This window comes from Falco naumanni, chromosome 3 (assembly GCF_017639655.2).
Source record: "Falco naumanni isolate bFalNau1 chromosome 3, bFalNau1.pat, whole genome shotgun sequence".
Lineage (NCBI taxonomy): Eukaryota > Metazoa > Chordata > Aves > Falconiformes > Falconidae > Falco > Falco naumanni.
The window spans coordinates 18,908,031-18,931,561 of NC_054056.1; the positions used below are offsets into that span (position 1 = coordinate 18,908,031).

General features: G+C 43.4%; 1 protein-coding gene across 3 annotated transcripts in view; it reads left to right on the forward strand.

Annotated features, from left to right (window-relative positions):
• The window catches only part of SLC66A2 (solute carrier family 66 member 2), a 65,339-nt gene that overhangs the window by 6,988 nt on the left and 34,820 nt on the right, over positions 1-23,531 (forward strand). For 2 of the 3 annotated variants that reach the window (XR_005826880.1, XM_040586845.1), the window contains exons 2-3: positions 3,005-3,138; positions 7,339-7,392. Coding sequence is in view for 2 of the 3 variants with exons in the window: in XM_040586845.1 (XP_040442779.1) it covers positions 3,005-3,138; positions 7,339-7,392 (188 nt within the window). In the remaining variant the exon portion in view is untranslated. The remainder of the gene's footprint in view (positions 1-3,004; positions 3,139-7,338; positions 7,393-23,531) is intronic. The other variant, XM_040586846.1, reaches the window with a different exon arrangement.

The following is a 23,531-nucleotide window of genomic DNA, read 5'->3' on the forward strand; positions in this document are numbered from 1 at the left end:
CATCTGCTTTAATGTTCCTCTCCTCCCGGTTCCTGCTTAGGCAAAGATGGGGATGATGTCTGCAGGGCAGGTGGTGAGCAGGATGCGGTAGAATGGCACGTTCTGCCCGCAGGGCTCGCAGCTTGCAGCGCTTCTGGCTCAGGCTGGCGTGAGGAGCCTTAGGCTGGATTGGTGTTGCTTTGGTAGGCCCCGAGATCAGCGTGGAGCAGAGTAAGCGGCTCGGAGTGCTGTTTGTTTCCATGGTCCTGAGCAAAATGGTTGTTCTGGCTCTACTTTTAAAGCTTCGAGAACCCATCAGTGCTCCTTGACACTGGCACACCTTTGGGTCTGGGCAGTGTGGTGTGTGGGCTGTGCCCCGTCGTGCTGCCCCGTGGTCTCCGGGGTGGATGTCCTGCAGTGAGGGCTGTGCAGCCTGCAGGGCTCCCTCTGGGGCTTGGTGTCTGCGGGCTTGTATTTCACACGAGTATGTTTTGTTCTGTAACCCTTACTGTCTTTGGCTGAAGGGTTGTAAAAAAGAAATCTACAGGTGGTGTGCGTTGTTTGAAGTCCCTGTAAGAATTTTCAAATTTTCAGTTTGCCTCTCTTGCGCATTGTAACTTTTGTTCTCTCTCTTTCCCCTCCCCCCCCCCCCCCCCCCCCTCCAGTTTCTAAGGGGTAGAGGATCTGCAGCAATACTTCTGGTCTCATTTCCAGTAAGGCTGTGGTGATGGCACATTGTTATGATCAGATAGCAGGAGCTTATGGGTGGTGGTGGTGGGTGGATGTCGATAGTGCAAGCAATACCTTTGTGAGGCACCCGTTCCTGAAGGGCCAAGTATCTCATCAGCTGGGAGAAGCTAACCTTGCAGGGACCTGAGGCTGGCTTTACCGTCATAACAGCTTCCAGCTTATTTGCTGCTAGCTCAGCCCCTATTAAAGGCATTACTATATTTTTGCATGCAAATGCTTTTGTAATTGGAGATGTTTTTTCTAAACCTGATGTAAACAGCTCTAACTGCTCTGTTATTCTGAGTAAGTCTTTCGCACTTTTTTTCCTCATTCCCTGAGTAAGAGACATATAACCCGTAGTGAATTCCAGTAACCTGGGGGAACTTGGCCACAGTTAGCAACAGGGACTGAGTGAGCTTTGGGATCGTGGGCACGGTGAATATGCTGGGCCAAAGTCTTGTTCTTCTCCCGTGCATTTTTCCTAGTGTAAGGAAAGCCTTACCCAGAGCATGCTCTGCCTATGGTTATGTCCATCAGTTGTGTTCTTTTTTCCTTCCTCATAGCATCCTGCACATTTGTTAGCATCGGTAGTAGTAAGAAGGGGAGGGGACTAAGGTATGTGGAAATACTGTATCTTCAAGTAGCTGCTGATGGTGTCTTTGGAGTGGTGTGGAGGCTCAAGCGTTGTCGTACTTTTCCAAAGCTGCATGCCATTAGGCAGGAAATACTTAGCCATTTGCATCGGTGTAGGCTGCTTGGCTGTTCTGCACAGGAAGATTTCCAAGAAAGCTAGTCAAGGACTTTCCAGTCTCTCTCCTGTTCCTCGTTAGTTGACTCATAACAAAAAATACCTCTCTGGTGAAATGGCTGTAGTGGAGGTGAAGTATTCTGTGAGAGAGCGTGGTGGTGAACCTAGTTGTTTTTTACCAACATGGAGCCCTGCCATGACAGTAGCCCAAGCATAAGAAATCATGTTTTGCCAGGGTGCTGTAAAACAGGAACTGTCGAGAAGAGGGTAATGGTTGCTATGCCTGTGAGGCTGAGGTCTGGGGCGGCTTCATGTGCTCAGAGAATGGCTTTAAGCAACTATGCTGGAAGGAAATTTGGAAAGACTGCGTGCCTCACGGTGCGGGCTGAAGGATGTGGGGAACATAGCAATCCATTTTCACCAAATCCCTTCCTCAACACCTCTGTCTTCGGGGCATAAAACCTGGCAGAGCTGAGCACAGAGAAGCAGCTCACAGTGATGCATGTGCAGCCTTCCTATTCTAAATCTAATATGCCTTGAGGGCTGCCTATGAACAGCTTCCACCCTGTAGCCCTAATGCACTTACTGAGTGTGTCTGGTGAGGACTGCTGAGCTTTCATTGAGGAATTCAGGAGCATCACTGGCCTTTGCTGAAGGGTCTCGCTTTCCTCTGGCAGAATCTTGTGCAATCGCGTAAGAATAAGCTCTTCGGTCAAGACTGACTGCAGTCCACGTTCACCCCTCTGTGTTAACATGCAGGAAGGGCTCAGTAGTCCCCACCAAGCATCATCTGTGAGCAAGCAGAGATTAAACTGGGAAGGGTGGAGGGCAGGAGAGGACAAATTAAGTATGTTTGGTTCCCACATCTTTTGGGCTTGCTTACTTGCCCCGGCCTTGGTCCAAATTGACACAAATTGATTAATTGATTGGTGTGTTCTGCAGACCTGGTCTTTCCACTCAGAAGTCTAAAGGCAAAGTATCATACTTCTCACCCCCAGGAAGATGTTATATTAAACCTAGCAAGCTAATAGCTGTGGGTATTTATTTCTTTATAGGCCAAGCACTATTGTTTTTATGACTTCACCTTAAAAATGAAAACCTGAAAAAGGTTAAGTTTTGCACAGAAGTCCTTGTGAAATCTACTGAGTGTGTGTGGCAAGGACACACAACTGGTATTAATGCAGCATAACTCTCTGGTCTCTCTGTACTGCCTTCACTGTTCAATGAATCTGCTTCTCTTTTCAAAATAATACGTTTGCTGCTGGCTTTGGAAATGGAGACTTCAACTTCTGGTTTCAGAATTTCTAGGATCAGTCCACAGGGAGGTTGTAATAAGGTTCTTCGGTGCTTCTTCAAGGGGATTGTGACTCTTGAGCTACTATATGTGCACCTAGGTTTGGCTGGTGACTTTGTCTAACTCAGGCTTTCATACCTGTTACTGTTAGGATTTCTTTTTTCAGGTGCTTAGATAGGATCAAAGAATGAAAGAGTACAATGCTTGTTATCTTTGAGATGTTTTATGTATTTTCTTTTATCTTTTTTTTTTAGGTTTGGAAGGCATTTTGAATCCCCTCTTTTGTGGCAAAGCATTATCATGATCATTACTATGTTACTGATGCTGAAGCTGTGCACTGAAGTACGTGTATCCAATGAGCTGAACATAAAACGCCGCTCTTTTGCAGGTGAGTGACACAACTGACTTTTGCAGGATAAATCTTTTTGAAAGCAAGGCGCACTGTGTTTTGGACAAAAGTTCTGTCTGAATTGCCATCCATATATAATTCAGTGTAGCACTTCCTGAACTTTTTTGAAACTGCTTTTTTTACAGGTAAATATGTAAAGCTGTAATTTTATTTCAGATGAGTCTTGGTTCAATCTAGAAATCAGAGTTCTCCTTAATATTTCACACTATGCCCTAAGTATAGAGTTGGCTGTGATGCCATTGTGCTAGCCTGTGTTTTTTTTAGATCTTGACCAGAATAAGAATTTATTTTCTTTAGCTGTACTTTCTACCAAGTTCTTAGCTATGGTCATATGTTTTTATCTGAAATTTTATTTTGCAATTGCAAACATTTGCTTTTGTACATAATTTATTTTCTACTTACTGAGTTTCTGGCAATCAAAATAGGAGGTGCTGTCATATGGCTACAAAACAATGTCTTTTTGTGTACAATTTCCTTAGGTTTTAGTGTGCGTTTAGTTGGGATTTCTGCAAATTTTCACATTTTATTTTGGTTATTTATTATTTTTTAGGCATTGATAATTTCAGTTAGGGCCAGAGTATTATTGTTTATTTAATGAAATGTTCAAGCTTAGTGGGAAGTCCCTGCTTCTTTTCCCAAATATAAAATGAGAGGGTAGTTTTTGTGTTGACTTTGACTTACAACATTTTTATGTTTCAGCTTATCACCAACAATAACAGAATTAATGCTGTCAGCTTTTTGTCAGTTGTTTTGCCAATATAGATGTATAATTTATTCTCTCCATCTGTTCTCTTCTCTCACTCCCATATAATTGAGGGTCTGATTCAGTTCCAGATATCCACAGCCATCGTTAGAAGGCAGCAGCTACTGGCTGTGCAGTAGGGTAATTTATCTAATAGCTAAGGAAGCTGCTTCCATTCCTGCTCACTGTGGAGTGTAGTGTGGAACTGTTCAGGTAAGTGAATCCATGTGGAGGGGGAGCTGCACTCCAGCTCCCAAACAGAAGCTGCTGTGTTCACAAGGGTGTTAGTCTGGCAGGATGAACGACTTAAAAACTGCTTTCAGCCAGGTGTAGCAGCAGGTAAAATCTAGGAAGCGTTCGGGAGGGACATGGATGTTTTCTCCCTCCTTTGCTCTCCGTGCTGGCGTTTCCTGAAGTGGCAGAACGGTTTCTCTGTTTGCCCTTTCTGAAGGGAGATTGTCCTTGTGCACATTTACACGTACACTCTTGCAGGCTCCTTTGGTAACCTTTGGGCAAAAAGGGAGGCTATTCAGTTCCGTATATAGCGCTCTTTAAACAACTCTCCCTGAAAGACATGCAGTCTCCTAAAGGGTAATCAGTCTTTCCCTGAGCAGGTAACAGAAACTTCTCAAGGTCACATTGTGTCATTTGATCCTTTTCCCTGAAACTCTGCTTGTCATGTGTGTGTTTAACTGGGGAGACTGATTTTACCTACTTGTGGACCTTATTTATTTGTTTTCATCGAAAGGCTTGCATCCTTCCACAACCTTTGAGAACAGCTAAGATCTTTTTCTTACCTGTGATTGATTTTTAGTAAGGCCAACTGTAACGTGGTGGCTCAGAATAGACATGTAAATGCATACAAAGCTCCTTTCAAGACGGGCAGAAGGATGGGTTTGTATTTCAAGCACAGTATGAGTAGGAGTGAGATCTGTGTTTCTAATCCTACGCCTAATCTTACCTCCTAAGTTTTATGGTGATCTAGGCAAGCTGATAAATCTGTGTACTTACTTTCTTTCCTCATAGGGTACAGGGCAGTGAGAGGCTAGGTTTGAAGTCAGTGTTCTTCATTAACCTTGTCGTATCCTGAGGGGAAGGTGCAAATTTTCTGTATGATAATATAATTTATTATTTCTCACATGGCTGGTCTTCAGTTTAAACTTTTTTCTTCTTTAATTTCTATCCTCCCTCTGAATGTTTCTGCAAAATAATCCAAAATAGTTAGAAAGTGAATAGAATATTTCAGTGGAAGGGAGGTTGCTCTTAAATTAGTGTTAAATGTGGTATTTCTCCCCCAGTCACATTAGTATATGTTTACCAGTTCGTTTTGAATTAAGTTGGGGTTGCTTTTGTTATTCTCATGCATAAGGTTCCTTAAATAATAACTAGTTCAGAAGGAATCTACTTTAAAACATCCTCAAGAAGTAAGGAGCAGTCTCTCATTCTGACAAGCTTGTTCTGTATTCTGTAGCCTGTTTTGTGGTGTTACTGGGTTAAAATACACACCAACAGTAACTCAGAACATAGACATAAAGCTGTTCAGTCGAGATCTTGTACTTTCATTTATAGGGTAACTATCATAGCATGAAAATATACAGTCTCCCCAGACACTTTCCACTAATGCTTGATTATTTCTGGTAGGTTCTATATAAAGAACTTACTAGGAAAACTCACATAATCTGATTTTTTTCTCTCAGTTACTTCTCAGTTGTGGGATTTCTCCCCCTCCCCTTTTTTAGTCTTGTGAAGTGAAAGTAAGTTGAAAGTGGCAGAGCCCATCTTTGGCTGCTGCTGCCTTCTCTGACTTTGTTCTGGATACATAAACTTTATCCTTCAACTACGTGTACTGGTTGAAGACAGGGTAAGTCCTCTTTGTATATCCAGCTGTTCTATTATTTTTAAACTTTGACTGGGTAGCCTGTTTTTAACTGGCCTGAATTGGAAAAAACCCTAACCAACCTCCAAACAAGAAAACAACATTAAAATCCAACTTTATTTTAAAACCTCCAATGGTAGGACAGTTTCTCTCCTGTGTATGAATATTTTGAAAGCTATGCGAAGGAGTCTCCGGATGAAGTCGGCAGGCTTGAACAATACCTCCTTTCATCCTTTATTTAACACCACTTTGATTGCATCCTGGCTGCTTTAATGCAGATCTCCTGTTACCATTGTTGTGGTAATAACAGCTCTCCTTACTCTTAGCCCACTGTTAAATTGGTGTCTTCACAGCCCTGTGTGTGCTGTGTGGTTGGCTCGGTACAGATAAGGCTGGAGGCTCCGTGGTAGTTTCTGTTGTTGTTGAAGGGGTTGTGCTGTTTCTGGGGCATGATGGTGCTGCCAGGCTGGAGAGCTGAGTGGTGACAAGCAGAATGTGCACATGCCCATGTATCGACTCGAGAGCCCAGAGCAGGCTGCAGCGAGGTTCTCACAGATAGAGCAGCTAAAACCACCTTGTCACTCTAGAAAACGTCAGCAGGCCAGAGCAGTCTCCTCCTGTTCCTGTGGAGACAGACACCCTATGAAGAGCCCTCTTTCTTTCCCCAAATAAGCCTTCCACCTCTCTCCGACAAAGATCAGTGTCAGTTATGCTGAAGACATTGTGACAGATGTCAAGCACATTGAATGTATGAACTATTCTTAAATCAGTGCACAGTGTTCGTTAAAAACAGACTCTTAGATATCTCTTACTGTAGTACAGCCCAGGCTCCGTAAGTAGAACATGGGCTCTTGTATTTTTTTGTGAAGATGATTTCCTCTGGTCATTCATCCAGACTTGTCTTCCTTCCAGTTGCCTTAACCTGCCTTGTAACGTGTATCTTATTATAGCACGCTGATCCCTTGAAGAGCTCTGGTTTTGGCACTGGAAAGCACTCGTGTAATATATGGTTTTCAACTGGCAGAGGAGGGCTAGAGGGAAAAAAAATTAGCATGCAGAATGGTTGCAGATGGGGTCTGCTCCATCCTTGATACGATTGGCTTGAGCTCAGGCTTTTTGAAACTATTTTAGAACAGCATTTTCCATGGGAGGCAAGGCAACTGTATTGTCTTAGCTGATTATACGTACATATCCGCAGGCTCAGTGTTGCTGAGGTAACAGCTTGTTTTCTCTGATCACGAAGAGTATATAAGTAAGAGTTAAGCTGTCCGTTTCACTGGTTTTAAGCCTCCATTTTTTCGCCAGGGTACATGGCTGTGGGTTCTGCATTGTGACTGCTCTGGGCCTTCCTACTGCTTGACCCTATCTTAACATCCTGGGGTGGGAGCCTTACAGAAAGCACGGAGACTAAAATTTCTGGCATGTTTTGTTTTGGCTATTGTTGTTTTATAAGCAAAATATACTAACTGACTAAACTGTAACTAGAAGACCCACTGTTGCATTTAATCATACAAGTCTGTTTGTCTTTCCTTCTTCCCCCCCTCAACTGTTTTTTACGTAGCTGCAGATAGTAAGGATGAAGAAATCAAAGCACCTCCCAAGAGATCCTATCTGGGTATGTACTGTACAAACCCATTCTGCATGAAGTTGTCCTCTCAACTATGTATTTTGTGCTTTGTTACCTTTTGTAACCATTTTTAGAAATGATTGCATGGTCATTTCTATACAGAATGCTTGTGTTGCCTTACATACTAAAACCTGGTATGTGATTTTTTTCCTCTTAATTTTCCCCTCCCCAGTTTTAACTTTCATAGAGGAAAAGATGCTTTCAGCTCTATTTCAGAAACCAGTTTTCTGAAGACAGTTGAATTCACCGCATTGGTGTCTCAATGATACCTTCCTTTTTCTTTTCCCAAGCTAGACAAGCAAATGCATGATACAGGGATCCATCTCTTTAGATTCATATTCCTCCTCTTCCAGCTGTGATTCTGCAGGAAACTATGAAAAATACAGGAGTATCTTTCAGCACTGTGTTCAGAATGCTAGATAAAAAATTTCCCACAACACCTGATACTCAAGCAAAATGCCTGCATCCTTGTGAAATTTTCTGTCTTGTTTCCCTGTCTTTCATTAGAACAGCCTCAAAATTGTTACTTGGGCATTAGTAACATTTAAGGTGAGAGCTTCCAATCTTCAGTTTCAGAGTTGGAGTTTATGTTCTTTAGTTCGCCTAAGGAAGAGGAAATACTAGGTGCAAACCAGCTTTGCAGTATTTTCAATTATTAATAGTTTGGGAAGACAGTTTTACTCAAGGAATGGCAGTTCTGTTTTAATTAGTTGGGGCATTGCATTAAGGAAGTTATACTGACTATAGAGATACAGAAGTTCCCTAGAGTCAACTTCTAGGCTGTTTTTGATTGAACTGATTTGGAATTCCACATTGATACTGGCTATGCTGTCTTGCAATTCTTGAGTTAGTAAGGGGTCAACTGAAAAAAATACAGGGTAAAGAATAATATTACTGGTGCAGAAGCAGAGTCTCTATTTGTCAACAGACACAGTTAATTAAACTGGAGTTAGCTCTGAGAAACACTACCAAAGAGTTAATATTAACCTGAATGCTTTCTTGAAGACCATTCCTGCTAAGGTTAAATAGACTCTCTTTTAATGATTCATCTGTGTCTCCCCTGTCCAGATGTAGGGGCAAAATGCATGCTCTGAGAAATTTACCTTTTTTTTGGTCTGATACCAGTATTTTGCAAAGCACCTTTTCCTTTTGTGTTTTCAAAACATTTTTTTCCGGACTTGGTATCAAACTGTTTTGGTTTTCTGTTTGTCTTTAATTGTAGTTTGTAGTCATCCTCACTGGCTTGCAACACTAACCAATGGAATTTGTTGTTATGGAAATAAGCTTTAAGAAGTGGTGTCTTCCTTGTGCCTGTGTTTCTGTTGTCTTTTACTAGTATTCACCAATGCTTTATTTACAGTGTCAGCGCTAGAAACAGCTGTCTGTGCTCCTAGTTATGAGTGGATTATTTAAAAATGCTTCAAGTGGTTAAAGTTAAACAGAAATAAATAACTTAATGTGACCTTGTATTTATTTTAGTGTTTTTTTTCTTGTCATTTTTTGGTTAAAAAGGAATTTGTTTGGTAAGTTTCATAGCTTAAAAATTTGGTTTGTAGAAAAAAGCACCATAACTCTTAATCCAACTTATTTAAGTCTGAAACTTTTGGTTAATAAATGTTACTTGAAGTTTACTTTGGAATTGTTTAGCAAAATGGGATGAATCGAATTGCCACTAGGAAAGAGGATACTCTTATGCTATTGTTCAGATGAAGACTGGGGTGGGTGAGTCTGTTGAAATGTGATAATTCGTACTGGTGTAAACAAACTAGAAATGTTTTGAGGTGTTTGTGTATATAATGTATGTATAGAAGTATGTCCTGGCGGGTTAAAGAGTGGGCTGCCTGGTGCTTTGTCACAGTGTAACTCATACTTCAGTTTGCAGAGGACTTAACCGAGCTGCATCCTGCAGTGCTGTGTTCTGCTGCAGCGCTGGGGAAGCTGCTTGAAGTTAGGTAAGGGGAGTATTTGACATGCTTTTCTGCGGCAGTGCATTCTCACGATGTCTTTTTAATAAGTTTTTATCTTTTTCATTTCCCCTATTCATTTTAGTGGTGTAAAAAATGTTCTTCGATGTATTTTTAGGCTTCAGAAACCGTTTGTATTACTTTCTTTTTCTGGTTACATAGTAAGCGCTCTGTGTATTGTGTTCATAATTGAAGATTGACTACCCATAAACACTGTTTTGTTGTGGAACTGTTGAACTGTTAATCTGAAAGTGTGCTGGCCTACCAATGAATTTCAGGTGAACTTGGTAGATAAATACCAAGGCATTTGTTTGGTGCCTGCCTTTGAATAGGAACTGAGCTCCTGCTGTGCTCCCTGGGGTTGCTTTTAAGTATATTTTATTGTCAGTAATCCAACAAACCACTTAATGGCACTGTTTTTCCACTTATTATCTGAAAAAGCCTTTATCTGGCACATGACTGTGACTTCTGAGCAGTCAGTGCTGAGGGGAGTTGGGGGTGTGTGGGAAGGTTGCTGTGGCTCCACTGCCCTAAGTAAAATAAATATAATTTACAGTATGGTGAGCCTCAGAGTGTAGGGTTTCTTAATTTCACACAAATAAAATTATTTCCCTCTTTTTCTAGGCAAAGGAAGGACTAAAAAGGATTAAGGAGCTCCAGTTCTGAAGGAACAATGCTTTATTCCCTTTGTTTTCTAATGCAAGTGTCTAGTTCTACCTAGTGCCTGCTAGCATTTGATGGCTGCCGCTGAGGCTGAGCAAAGCCGCGGTTGAGTGATGTTTGCTATTTTGTTTTGGTTTTCCTGATGATGTGTTTTGGAACAGATCTAGATAAATGCCTTAATTTGTTGCACTAAAAGAGAAGTTTCCTCTCTCTATATATTGAGCCCTGTGAGTGTTGGAGATTGCTGGGGCAGAAGTAACAGCACACTAAAGGAGGCATTGCTCCAAAGAGGCTGTGTATCTTTTGAAGTTGTTTCCAGTGGTCTTATTGGTGTGGCAGGCAAGTCTCAAACTGGATGTGGCTTGTTTGATTTTTTCCAGGTAGATGTTTAAACATTTTGAAGGACAATTCTGATGGATCACAAGGGTTTTTCTTCCTTCTCTGAAGGCTTGCAAACCTCTGTTGGTTTTAAAACTTGCCATATTACCGAACCTTGCTTTTAGCTCAAACAAAAAGTTATCCAAGTAATGTTAAGTTTTAAAACAGTAGTAGTAAACGACAAAAACTTAGATTCGCCAAATGTGCATTGAAAAAATATTTAAAACTATTTCTTTTTTAGGTGGGAAAAAATGTAAAATGTCTGTGTAGTTAACTGCACAGTTAGTATCTGCATAATAATGAAGAGAGAATAGTGAAGTGGATTAAGCAGGTGCAGTCATCTGCTACATGGTTTCCACTGGCAGCCTGACAGCCGGGTAAATAACTTGAACTTTCACCTCTTTTTTTGTCTGCACTCTTTACTTAGGGCATCGGCTGGCTCATGATAAATTAGGTGTTGGCATACTCCAGAACAGCAGTAATACATTACATGTGCCACGGAGGACGTAAAGGATTTATTGGGCGCTCGGCTCTGTCTGTTCAGTGTTGGGTCTGCGTGGGTGCGCAGGGGCGTGCAGGCGCGCACTGTGGTTTCCCATGGGTGCTCTGGCAGTAGCACGCACGGTGCACTCCTCTGTCCGGGTGCCGGCGTCCTGAGCCGAGCTGAGCACAGAGCCGAGGGACGGTTCCCTTGGGCGGCTGTGGGCAGCACTTGGGTTTCATTGGAAGCGTGTGATTTCTACGCCGTGCTCTCCAGTAGCAGAGTTCTCTGTACAGCTGCTGTGCAGTCAGACACCTAGCGAAAGCACAGTTGTTGCTGGGATGCGGCTGCCACCACCTCTGTGTGTAACTGCACACGGACGTGAAAGGGTTTAGACCGTCAAAGGGTTTAGACCCCTCCTCGCCAGGATTAGATGCATGTTTGTTAGGCTAATTTCGGAGTGCTTTTGTTGAGCTTCTGGGGAGGGTGTGCAGAAGAGGGATTGTAACAGCAACCCTGTGTGAAATTGGGATGCCAAAGGGATTTTGTTTCTTGTTTATTAATGGAGTTCTAGTTGTTGAGGAATTCAGGTCTACATTGCTTAAGGAAATGGCACCTGGCTGCATTGGCACTTTGGTTGTAGTTCTGTGTGTGGTGGGAACAGTTGTGTCCCCTCATCTTTCTCTGTGTCAGTATTTAGGCCTTTTCAGAACAGAAAAGAAAATGGAGATTCTAAGGATGAAGTAGCAATTTTCAGTTTGTTATATGGGAAATACTTAAGATGAAAACTGTAGAATCTCTGGGGTTTTTTTTGGATACCTAATTTTGTTTTCTTCTTAGTTGATGTTACAGATGAAACAAATGGAAGTCTGGAAAATATCTGTTTATCTAGGTATGGGTCTGTGCTGGAGGTCTAAGTTTTCAGGCATTTCAGAATAGTTCAGTCCAAATAGAGCACCTACTAATTTTTTTTTTAAAGGACCTTACAAATCTTTTGCATCCTGAACAGATAACTTTTTTTTAAAACTACAGATGCAGGCAGATAGAGGGAATAGTTTAATTAAAAAGGTTGTTGCTTTATTTTCATGGGGAATTCCTGTTTCCTGAACCATTGCAAAACCAACACTAAAATACTTTTCTTTCAGAAAGCTTGAAAAAAATGGTTTTGTGTCAGTGTTTTCTGGGGCCAGTGTAATGTTTCTCTATAGATACTCTCTTTCAAGATTGAGTTCCATTTAGTGTAAATCTTTCTTCAGCTCCTCAGGCTAATAGGCCTTGAGTGAGAAGTTGTACTGCGGCCTTTTCTGTCCTGTTGAAGCGTTGGAAGTTATCCAGTAGGAGGGCATACCTTTTTGCAGTTTATCTGGTGCTATTCAGAAGTTATGAAAGGAAAGAATAAGTTTATCTACTTAAATTTTATATTCCAGAGGGACATTTTCCTTTTAGAAAAGACAGCTGGGAAGGGAGAAACCCAAATATTAGGTTATGATTGCTGAGGTCCCTCTGCAGATGTGATCCCTGTCTCTGGTAGGCTGCAGTTTCCTTAACACGAGGCCCCCAGAAATGCAGGTGTGCCCCCCACCCCCGGTGAGGTGGTGGGGTAAGGCCAGTATGTTTGCTGTGTGCGTGTGTGCTTGTTACAGGGTGGAACGCGGAGCTCTGTGAAAGCACATTCCTGGCCACGGAGCGATACTGTCTTTCGTTCCCCAATTGCCCTGTGCCGGAGGCAGCTGTGCCACGTGGCTGCAAGGTGCAGCAAGGAGGGGAGGGGGAGCCTGTCCATAGACATAGAGGCTGTGATGAGGGACCCAGGTGGCCAAGTTGCTCTGGAAATGCATGGCATGTAGCAGGTTTAGATGTGAGAGGCAAGCGATGAGATGCGTGGGAATAAAGGTGATGGATCACCAGCGGTTTCTTTTCATGGGAGGCATGGATGAACTTGGCAATAGAAGGGGAAGGGGCTGAAATACCTGCATGAATGATACATAAAGTATGAGGCAACAGCTTCCAAGTCTTAAGCAGGTTTCAGATGCGTCGCTGTATTCATGAACTGCAGACATAATATCAGTAGCTGTAGTAAAGTGACAGGGGGGAACACACCTGTTGCTGTGTTGCAGGCTTGCCCTGGTGGGCAGCTCAGCCCACGCAGCCGCTCGCTCACTCCCCTGCCGCTCGCTCACTCCCCTGCCGTGGAATGAGAGGAGAATCAGAAGGGTAAAAGTAAGAAAACTCATGGGCTGAGTGAGGTAGACAGTTTAATAGGTGAAGCAAAAGCTGTGTGTACAGGCAAAGCAAAATAAGGGGTGCGTTACTTCCCATGAGTAAGCAAATGTTCAGCCATTTCCAGGGAAGCAGGGCTCCATCATGGGTAGCAGTTACTTGGGAAGCGACAAACTCCATAACGCCAAACACCCCCCTTCCTCCTCCTGAGCATGCTGCTTACACTTTTTGTGATCACTTGATGAATGTGTGAGCCGACACAGGCAGGGAAACAAAAGACATCTGTATTCCTAAAACAGGGAGCCGAGAAGATGATGTTACCTATGCTCACTAGTGATCAGGCCTGGGAACCTGGAAGACAGTGTTCTGGTTTTGGGGCTACCACACTTTGGAAATACTGTTTAGCTTCCTTTTTAAGATTTCAGCTTACAGGCAGTAGGGAAAACAGCCAGCCAGAGGCTTGTAAAATCTCTGCTGAGTCAGAATGGTTTCAGCAAGACGTTTATTTGGGGGTAGAGCAGTATGTTCAGACTGGAGTTATGGGCGTTCCAACCCCTCCTTTTGCACCAGCCTTGCTACTGCTTTTGAATGGCTTCAGCGAGAAAAGGGAAGCAGGCCATGCATTTAGTTCTAACGCAGTTTACAGTGCTTGTGTTTATAATTTCAAATGGTCTGCCAGGTTGAACGTAGGACGTGATGGCCCGTGCCTGTTCTGGCACCCTGCCTGCCTCACGGAGGATGGGGACGGTGGGTTAGGCGGTGCAAGAGGCTCCTGCAGCGCGGGGACCTTGCCTTTGCCATGCGGTGTGACACACGTGGCAGTTGTCCAAAAGGTGGGAGCCAGTTGACACACACAGCTGAGGTATTTCTTTGTTACAGATTTGTTAAAAGCTGGGGGCTAGGTAGTATTCCACAAAGCAAGCCCAGAACTCAGAAGAATAATAATGACACAGTCTAGTTATACATACGTGTTTTCCAAAGTCTGCCTAAAGGGTACATTGGTAACTAGTTATGCTTGGTAGTTTTCTATTGGTCTATGAATATCTTGCTTATATTTAAACTTACAGTGTATTTTTATTTATTACACATGTCCGGAGGGAGGTGGAGGGCTGAGTCTTTTTAGTCCTGAACAGAGTTGGTGGTCGTGCTCTCCCCCTGCCGCCTTTACCTTCAGTAGTTAGTCTCGTTCTGCTGACTTCTTGTCTTTGTTGCAATTAACTGGCTGTTGACATTTCTGGGGTAGGAGGTTCCCCTTATCAGGCTTGTAGGTCTCCTTCAAGACAGTCATTAATACAAGTTACAGATACATGACTAACCTAACTTCACTAGAAGTGAATCATTTTGTGTTGACAGCAGTAAGATAATGGGGGTTGAATGCATAGCCTAGCCATGACAGCGGCGGGGGGAGCGGGGATGGAGGAGTGCAGCTGTTGTTCTAAGCCTCTCTTTATTGAAAAGAAAAAGGTGGGCAGGGAACAGAAAAAAATCCGTATTTGCTATCAGGAAATTCTAGTTTTATCTTAAACTGAGGGAAAACTGTCCTTTAACACTGGAAGGAGAGAGAGATGGTGAAGGTGGCTCTGCAGCGTGGCATGAGCAGTGACACTAAGGGGTATGGCAGGCCGGGCTCAGCCCTGGGCTTCAGCACCGAGCTGCTGGGTCGGCGCTGGGCTGGCTGCCGGTGGCCCTGCCCGGCCCTTCGGCGGGGGTGAGCCCGCCGTGTCACCCAGCTGGAGGCGGGTAGGAAGGAGGTGACTGTTGGAAGAACTGTTGGTGGCAGGCTGGCACGACTGTCGCTTCTGGTTGGTGGTGTAGGGGGGAAATAGACGAGGGAATAAACTGCGGATTTTGCTTGTGCCGTACAGCGTACCTGGGGCGGGGACCGCTCGCAGCAGCGCGTAGCCACACGAGGGTGCCCGTGGCTTTCCGAGCTGCCTGCCGGGCCGTCGGCTGGAACCCGGGAGAGCCTGCCGAGCTGGCTCCCGCGGCTGCGTGGGTAACTGTAAAAACAGCAAATAAACAGAGATTTTGAAAAAATCTTTTCCTCCGTGGTGAGAGAAAGAACAGCTGGGTGCTTTAATAACATCGGCAACGAACATTTAGACATTCCAAATAACCGATTTGGCTGCCCATCCTGCGGGTCCGGGAACATGTATACAGCAAAGCTGCTGCTTTGCTTTGGTAGATGCGAGAAGCTTTTGCAGTTGCCTGCTTCTCGAGCATGTCACGTGCCGTTGTATACTTGGTCACATCTAGATCTGAACGGTGAGATTTGTTCTTTAAACAAGGTCACAGAATAATTTGGCTTGGAAGGGGTGGCTGAGGTTATTTGGTCCAGCTCTACTTGGAGCAGGTCCAGTCAGATGAGGTTGCTCAGGGCCCTGGCTGGGTGAGTTTTATCTCCAAAGATGGAGATTGCACCACCTCTCTGGCATCTGTGCCAATGTCTGACCATCTTCATGATGATAAAGTTTTTCTTCCATGTAATTGGAATTTCCCTTGCTGTAACTCATTTCTGTTACCTCCTGTCCTGCCACCATTTGCCTTCAAGAAGAGCCTGCCTCCATCTTCTCTACGTTCTCCCTTTAGATAGCTGTAGGCAGCAAGAAGCCTTCTCTTAAAGCTGGACAAACTTGGTTCTCTTGCCTTCTCGTGTACACCATGTACCTCAGTTTTTAAATAACCTCTGTGGCCCCACCAGTGGGCTCATTCCAGTAGGTCAGTGTCTGTCTTGTACTTGGGAGCCCAAAACCGAACACGTTACTCCTCATACCATCTTGTGGACATTGAGTAGAGAGGAATAAACACTTCCATCTGCTGGCCACATGCTTACTCGTGCTCAAATAGTCTGCCAGGCTGCCCTCCGCTCATCTGTCTGCACAGCTGCTCTCTAGTGGTTCAGCCCCCTGCACCTCTACTGTGGTGTGTGGTTACCCCTTCCCAGCTGTGCAACAGCCCTGCATTTCATGGTACTCCTGTCGGCCCACGTCTCCAGGCTAAGATCCCTTTCAATAGCAGTGCTGTCCCTCAGTTTATCACACACTCACCCTAGTTTGGTATTGTTCATGAACTTACCATCATCCAGGTTGCTAATAAAAGATGTTGAAGAGTGTTGGCCTTAGTGTGGATCACTGTGCTGCCTTGTAACTGGTCATAAATGGTATGCTTTTTCTTTGAAAGGAAAGATGCTTTGCTCCTGATGATCCGGCCAATTTTCTACCCTTTTTATTGTCTGCTTATGAGTTGATATTTTACTAATAAAGATACTGTAGGAGACTGCCAACAGCCTTGCTAAAGGCACCGTAAACAATATCTACTGCTCTCCTCTTGTCCTTTGAGCTAGTAATCTCATAATAGAAGGCAGTCAGGTCAGTCAGGTGCAGTTTGCCTTTGGTAAATCCATGCTGGTTGTTACTAGTCACCTTCTTGTCCTTCGTGTGCTTTGAAATTACTTCCATGAGGACTTCTTCCATAACTATCCCAGGGATGAGATTAAGCTGACTGGCTTGTAGTTGCCCTGATCCTCCTCCTTGAAGACAGGTGTGATTTTATTTTTTTTTTCTCTCCCATCCCCAGTCATAGAGAACCTCTCCCAATCACCATGACCTTTCAGAGATGATAAAGCAGCCTTGCAAAGACATCAGCCTGCACCCTCAAGACCCTCAGGTGCTTCCTGTCTGTGTCCTGTGACTTGCATAAATCCATCAATTTAGAGGTTCCCAAACTCATACCTTCCTGTTCTGTGGTTGCTGCTTCACTCCCTCAGCTTTGCTAGTAGAGCTCAGAAACTGCAGAGGGCAGACACTACCAGTGAAAGCACATTAAAGCATTATTAATGCAAGAAGTCAATAGGTAAGTTTAAAGCCATGGTGACAATGAGTTGACTAGCTTTGATTATGATATCATGCTTTGCTGCTTGTCTGATGTCTTTCAATTTCTGTAAGCAAAACAGGTGAGAAATTTTTTTGTAGATTTTCTAGATGATGGCTAAGTTGCCAGTTTAGTGCAAAAGGTATAATTAATGAAACATTTAAAGAGTAACTCAGTTCCACAGACATCATAATAAAATTTCAAGGTGAGGTGGTTTTGGTTTTTAGTACAGATGCAGTGATAGCTCATTTTTTTTTTTTTCCCCCCTAACTGGTTTGTAACACTGGATGACATGGTGCATGCTTAAAGAAGTGCTGTGGTCCAGCACTGCCTGCTCAGATGTAATGGATTGTCTAGACAGCTTGCTAGGGAAAAAATTTCTGGCTGCAGCACATTTTTAGGATCTTGTTATAGATCCTGGCACATCCCCATTTTCTAGGTTTCATGTATTCTTAAAGAATGTTACCTTTACATTTGTGTAAGTGGTGTAGAATCAACAGTTCAACACAGGAACACATCATTAGTGTCAACGTATCAAGAGTTATGTCCTGTGCAGGAGGTGGGGGCAGAGCCTGCCCTCAGCTTCTGCTGCTGGCTCTTGTATGTGGGCTCCTATGAAAGGCAGACGCTGCTCGCTGCTCATTTCGTATGTTGAGGCCCTGCAGGCATCGTTTGCTCAGGGCTTTTGTTTCTGTTTACAGTTTGTCTTAGTCTGTTGGAAATGTGCCCACTGAGATACCATACCCACTGTAGTATACTGAGTGGGAGGAATGGACAATGAGGTGACCCAACGTCTAATGCTGGGTGCCAACTCTCACTTGGTCCCCATTAAAATGGTGTTTACAAGGGGTCGGTATGACAGTAAGATGTCTGAGCTGACATAACATGTTCTACAAACTGTATGTGAAGGTGATGCTCAAGGTACAACCTGATTGTTGCACTCAACCTGATTTTATTTTTTTCACTACATTTTATGTCCTATGTGTTTTATTAGCCTTCTTTAAAGTGCACTGGGAATATGAAGTTAATAGCTTCTACTAGCTAGAAATAGGGAACATGTTTACTGTCTAAGTTTCTGAAGCTTTTATAAATAATGACATGTTAACAAGATGTTTCCTTATGCTGGATATTGAAAGGCACTTATCCCTGAAGCAGCAGCGCTTTGCCATTTTCATTGCTGTACCAAGGGAAAACAAAATAAACCCCTATCTATTTAGACACAAATGTCATGCTTTTAACCTGTAATGTGCTATGCTGACCATCCTTGACTGAAAACATTTAGGAATAGCTTTATTTTACTGAAAGATTCCCACCTTCCCCCAGCTCCCACTCCTGCTTTGCAAGCAGTGATGCACCAAAGATACATTTATTGGAAAAGGGTTTTCAAGCCCTAGATGGACACCTCAAGTGAGAAAGAAGAAAGGTCTTTGCTACACTCCAGTTAGCTGGTCTACCTGGGCTGTTCACTTTTGGGAGATGACGCAGGAAATTCCATTTTATGTCCCAGCTGTGAATCGGGAAGACTGAGCAGTGGAACCTAGGTGGTCACTACCTGTGTCTCATGGGCATACTAAGTGAGGGTGAATCAGGGCGGGGGGTAGGTGCTCCTGCTTTCCTGCATGTTCTTGATCCCCTCTTGCCCTCACAAAAAGGATGCCTGCAGTTGGCTCTGTTTTGCCTTTGCCCCTGTTTAGCTTGTTTAGCTCTCCCCCTGAATGCTTTTAGCCTTGTAAAGGCTGCAGCTGAAACAGCCCGGCCATACAGGCTGTAAGGCAGCGCTGTGGGCTGTGAGAGGTGGAGATGGAGGTTCCTCCTGCACAGGTAACTCCGAGTGTATCCTCTGAGGGTCCCCTGGGAAGCCAGGCTGCAGGCAGGAGCGGACCAGTGAGAGCTTGAGGCAGGCACGCTAGCCCTGAGGCTTCTCTGATACTTGTGTTCCCTGTCTTTGGGATTGTCTGAAAGAGTGTGATTTTATCCTGACTTGGCATGGAGAAACATCTGGAATCTCGGTGTTTCCCATAAAAGAGAAAGGCCTCCAGTCTGGCTCTGCCCCTGCCTCCGAGTTGCCCGCAGAAGCCAGAGGCAGGCAAGGGGCCTGTGTCCCATCCCGGCTGCAGGCTGGTGGGCTGGGCTCCCATCTCCCAAGCCTGGTAAGATGAGGACTACCCTCTGTGGTGCTGGGATCAGCACTGCGTCATGGAAAACTTCCCACTGCCTTACTAAGTTTTACTTACTAATTTGCTTTTGGGACAGTAAGTTCATGGTTGCCTTTATTTATGGGGTTTTTTTTTTGAGTAATTTCTTACGAATTTGCAAGCCCAAGGCATGCTGAAGAACAAAACCCAAACCAAACACCCTCTGGGGTGAATGCCAAATTGTCACTCCTGATGCTTGGCAGTTAATAATAGGTGCCTAAAGAACAACTTACAAATACTGAAGAGAAAAAATCTGTTTGTGAATTATTCATTCAGGTGGGGAGATGGGCATTGTTGGGAACAATGACCTAGATCTTCTTGGGATTTAGCCTGGAGGTGGTTTGATGGGAATGCTGCCATAGCACAGACTTGGCCTATGTATAGTAGTTAACAACTAAACCCCCCTCCTTTGTTGTACCTCTAACAATAGGAGACATTTGTTTCTTCTGAACTTTGTATTATAAGTAACTTTTTTCCTGTACCGATACTCTATCTCATCTTACTGAGATGACAGTCACATTTCAAAAATAGGCAACTTCTCTTCCCTGACCCCCTTGATTTTTTTTTTTACTGTTGCATGCACCCTAAATAGATAATTTCCAAACAGATGATTACATTAGATATTGGGACAAATTATTTAGACATTTAGCGGTGTGACAGTGCAGAGCGTTCAGCAGCACTGGCTTACAGTCATGTTCCAGATTGCAGCCTGGGCTGCTGGAGGGTTGGTTGTGCAGGACATTGCATCGAGGAAGAGACAGAATTAAGGCAGAAGGATTTTTTTGCAAGCCATATTGTTCCTGAATTCACTTCAGAGTCTTGTCCCACAAACAGTTGTTCCTGCTTTAAGGCCCAAGCCATCTCTCTTTGATTTCCAGAGACTTCAGTTCATTGAAGCTGTGGTGAGGAAGTCTTATGTTGTAAAAGATTTGTTTCCTCTTTCTTGGTGAGGATGATTGGAGCTGCCTTTACAAATAACAATTTGAATTATCAAGTAAGAGATATGGGAATAAAATACGTCATTGTGTCTTTCATTTAGTTCACATGGTGACGTCTGTATCAATACAGTCATTATGCTGAAGTAGGTTTTGTTGCTGATGAAGGAAGTGTGGTACCTATACAGTTTAGTAATGATACAGCTGTGGTGGGTTGACCTTGGCTGGACGCCAGGTTGCCCACCAAGCTGCTCCATCACTGCCCTCCTCAGCGGAGTGGGGCAGGAGAAAATAAGATTAAACTCCCCCTTGCAGGTCAAGAAGGCGGCAATTTAATGAAGCAACAGCAAAGGTGGTGCGTGCGGAAGCGAAGTGAGACAGAAGATGTTATTCCGTACTTCCCATGGGCAGGCGATGCACGGCCGCTTCCCGGGAAGCGGGGCTTCAGTGCGCGTAGCGGATGCTCCGGAAGGAAACGTCACAAATGGCAAATGCCCCCCTTCCTCCTCCTCTCTCTCAGCTTTTGTATTTGAGCAGGTGCCATGTGGCGTGGGACATCCCTTCCTGGGCCAGCTGTCCCGGCTGTGCCCCCTCCCAAGGCCTTGCCCACCCTGTCCTTCCCACCTGCCCACACAAGCACGGCACAGCGGGCTGCTGTGGGGCTTAGCCGGATGCAGTGCAACAGCATAAGGTGATCCATTCAAACTATGTTTCTTGTCATGTTAATAATACGTTAAATAGCCATGTATTGGATTACTTGTAAGTTATAACAAGCTGTTTTAGTTAAAATTGGATTTCAAATAGAAATATGGATTTTTTCTTATAGAAAATATTTTTCATATAGAAAATATAGAAAAAATAGAAAAATGAATAACTTATTCAGATTTAAAAAATGCAAATAAACTGCAGTGTTTGTACCAAGTCTTCTTTGGAAACATGCTTTTTTAAAAAAAATAAAGCATGTATTATTTTTAGATAGATTTTTAGTAAAATTCATTTCTTTTCTGGTCATCTCGTCCATTTATATTCTCAGCCACTATTCAGAAATGGAACAAAGTGGGTGTTACTCAGCTCCCAATCAGTTTCTTATTGTTTGAATAAATGAGATTTTTATTAAACTGAAAAAGTAAAAATTGTTCTTGCAAAAGCAGACAAAGCTTTCTAAGCTCTGGTTCCGGTGCATCAGCCAGTAATTCTTTAGATTTAGTATTTGACTCGTTAAAGCTATGTGGTAGATGCTCAATGGTTTAAATGATACTAATAGACTGGCAGACATAGGCCTCATTAGAAATGTGCATAGTCACATTTTAAAATTTTGTTTTATTTTTGAGTAAATATTTTTAACTTAAATTTTATTTTATCTTGTTACTAGAAGAGTTATATGTTGTTTCTGAGTATATGGGGAGATGACATAATACTGAGTGGGGTTGGGGAGAAGGGGTGTAGCTTAGCTGTTCACGCGAAGGTGCTTCCTGCGTCTGTTGGATCAACACGGAAGAGGTGTAATTTTTCAGTGAATCATCAATTTACGGTGAGGATCAGGGTGCATGCAGTCTCCCTCCAGATGCTCAGAGTGCTAGTAATCATCATATTTCCCTCCTTATGGAGGGAACTATACCACCATTATCCCTGAACTTATGAACATCTCCTTTCATGTGCATTGATTTTGTGCCCTACTTTCTTTTTGCTCTGCTCTGTGATCAGTATGCATTGCATCTACTGCACTGGGATCCTATGTTCCCTCCCATGGGTAGGGGAAACATTCCAAATCCCAGAATTCAGTTCTGACAGATTTATTTTTACTTGCATTGTACATTTAAAAAAACAAGTCTTGTTCATCCTGGATGATTCCATGGAGACATAGAAACTAGTGAAAGCAAGACAGATCCTGAGTATTTCAGGGAAACATTTTTTATTTTTAATAGTTGCTTAAAGCTGTCTTTTTTACTCTTACTTACGGCAACTCAAAAGCCTGATGAGAACTCGGGAGATGCAACATTTTAAATATTCAGAACATTGCTGTTTCTTCATGTAACGTATACGAATTTCAGGTTCCCCCCCCCCCCCCAAAATCAGGACCGATACCACCATTTCTAAAATACAAAGACTACTTTGGCTTTTATACACACTTCAGTAGCCTTTGTAAGCTTGCTGCATTTTGTGTGTGGACACTTTTCTTTAAAATTTGAAGTGTATTTTATAGTCATAGTAATGAAAATTTTGCCAACCCCTCCTTATTTAAAGTGACTTTTTGGTAGGTTCTTTCTAAATATCACAAACTGTGCAGTTTTTGCTAGGTATCTTTTTTTCCTCTCTCCTTATCTCCAGTTTTTATAGCCTTTGAAAAGAAATGGTTGCTGGTCTTGAAATTCTCTGCTTCCTCTCACCACCGTTTTTTGTCCGCTTACACAAACAAAAAACTTGGAATGACTCCTTGCTTATGTTAAGGTTTTACACTGCTGACCTTTCTTGTCTTTGCATCCCTTGGCATGTAAAAATCAGGAGCAGTTACTTCAGAAAATGTCATTTGGCTTGAATTTTTTTACTGTCTCTTCAGAGACACTACTTACTCCCTTGTGCCTTTCCTCACCCCCTGTTGGGATTGGGTTGTAGAAGAACAAGTAACTGTGCTCTCAGGGAATACAGCAAACTTAATACTGAAATGGCTTAAAATAGTTTTATCCACAGGTTCCTCATTAAATTTCTGTGTACAGTTGATGTCAAAGAACTGCTTAGTCTTTGAAGAAATTTACTGTTTCTTCACAGAAGAGCACAGAAGTGTAACGAGGAGTTTGTGGACAGAACTGTTGTTTGGCAGCTCATTGCTGATGGCTGACCTGTCACCTTTCTCTGTGTCCTCAGCACTGGGAGCATGGGGTGTGTAAGGGACGCGGCGGTGGAGGGCAAGTCGCCCTACCGCTAGGCCAGGAAGAGAGGGGCCGTACCCTGTCGCGGCAGAGTCATCTCACTGGCGAGTGCTGCCAGCGTGCTGTCTTCTGCCTGTTTTGGTGTGGAGTTTTCTTTGTTGTGCTTTTTAAAACTGATTATATTTATGAAGGGGGCATAACAGTCAAAGTCTTTGGCCTCCAGCAGTGGCTGGGTGCCGCAACATTTGGCAGCAGTGGCAGTCTAAGATATTCCTGATCCTCTCTTTCTTGTTCACCTCCACTCATTCTTGCGCCCTCAGTTGTACTGACAGAATGGTTTGTGGGATTGTTTTGAACCAAATAAGTGCACAGATCTGGCTTAAAATGCTGGCCTGTTCTTTTTTGTGTGTAAAGTCTTAAAAAAAAAAACCAAACAACAAACCAACCAAACAAAACCCCCCACGTTTTGTGGCTTTGATGAGAAACACTTCAGGGAGCTAAACAGCTAAACAGTTGTCGTGCTGTAGCTTGAGGCGGATGAGAGGGACTTAAAC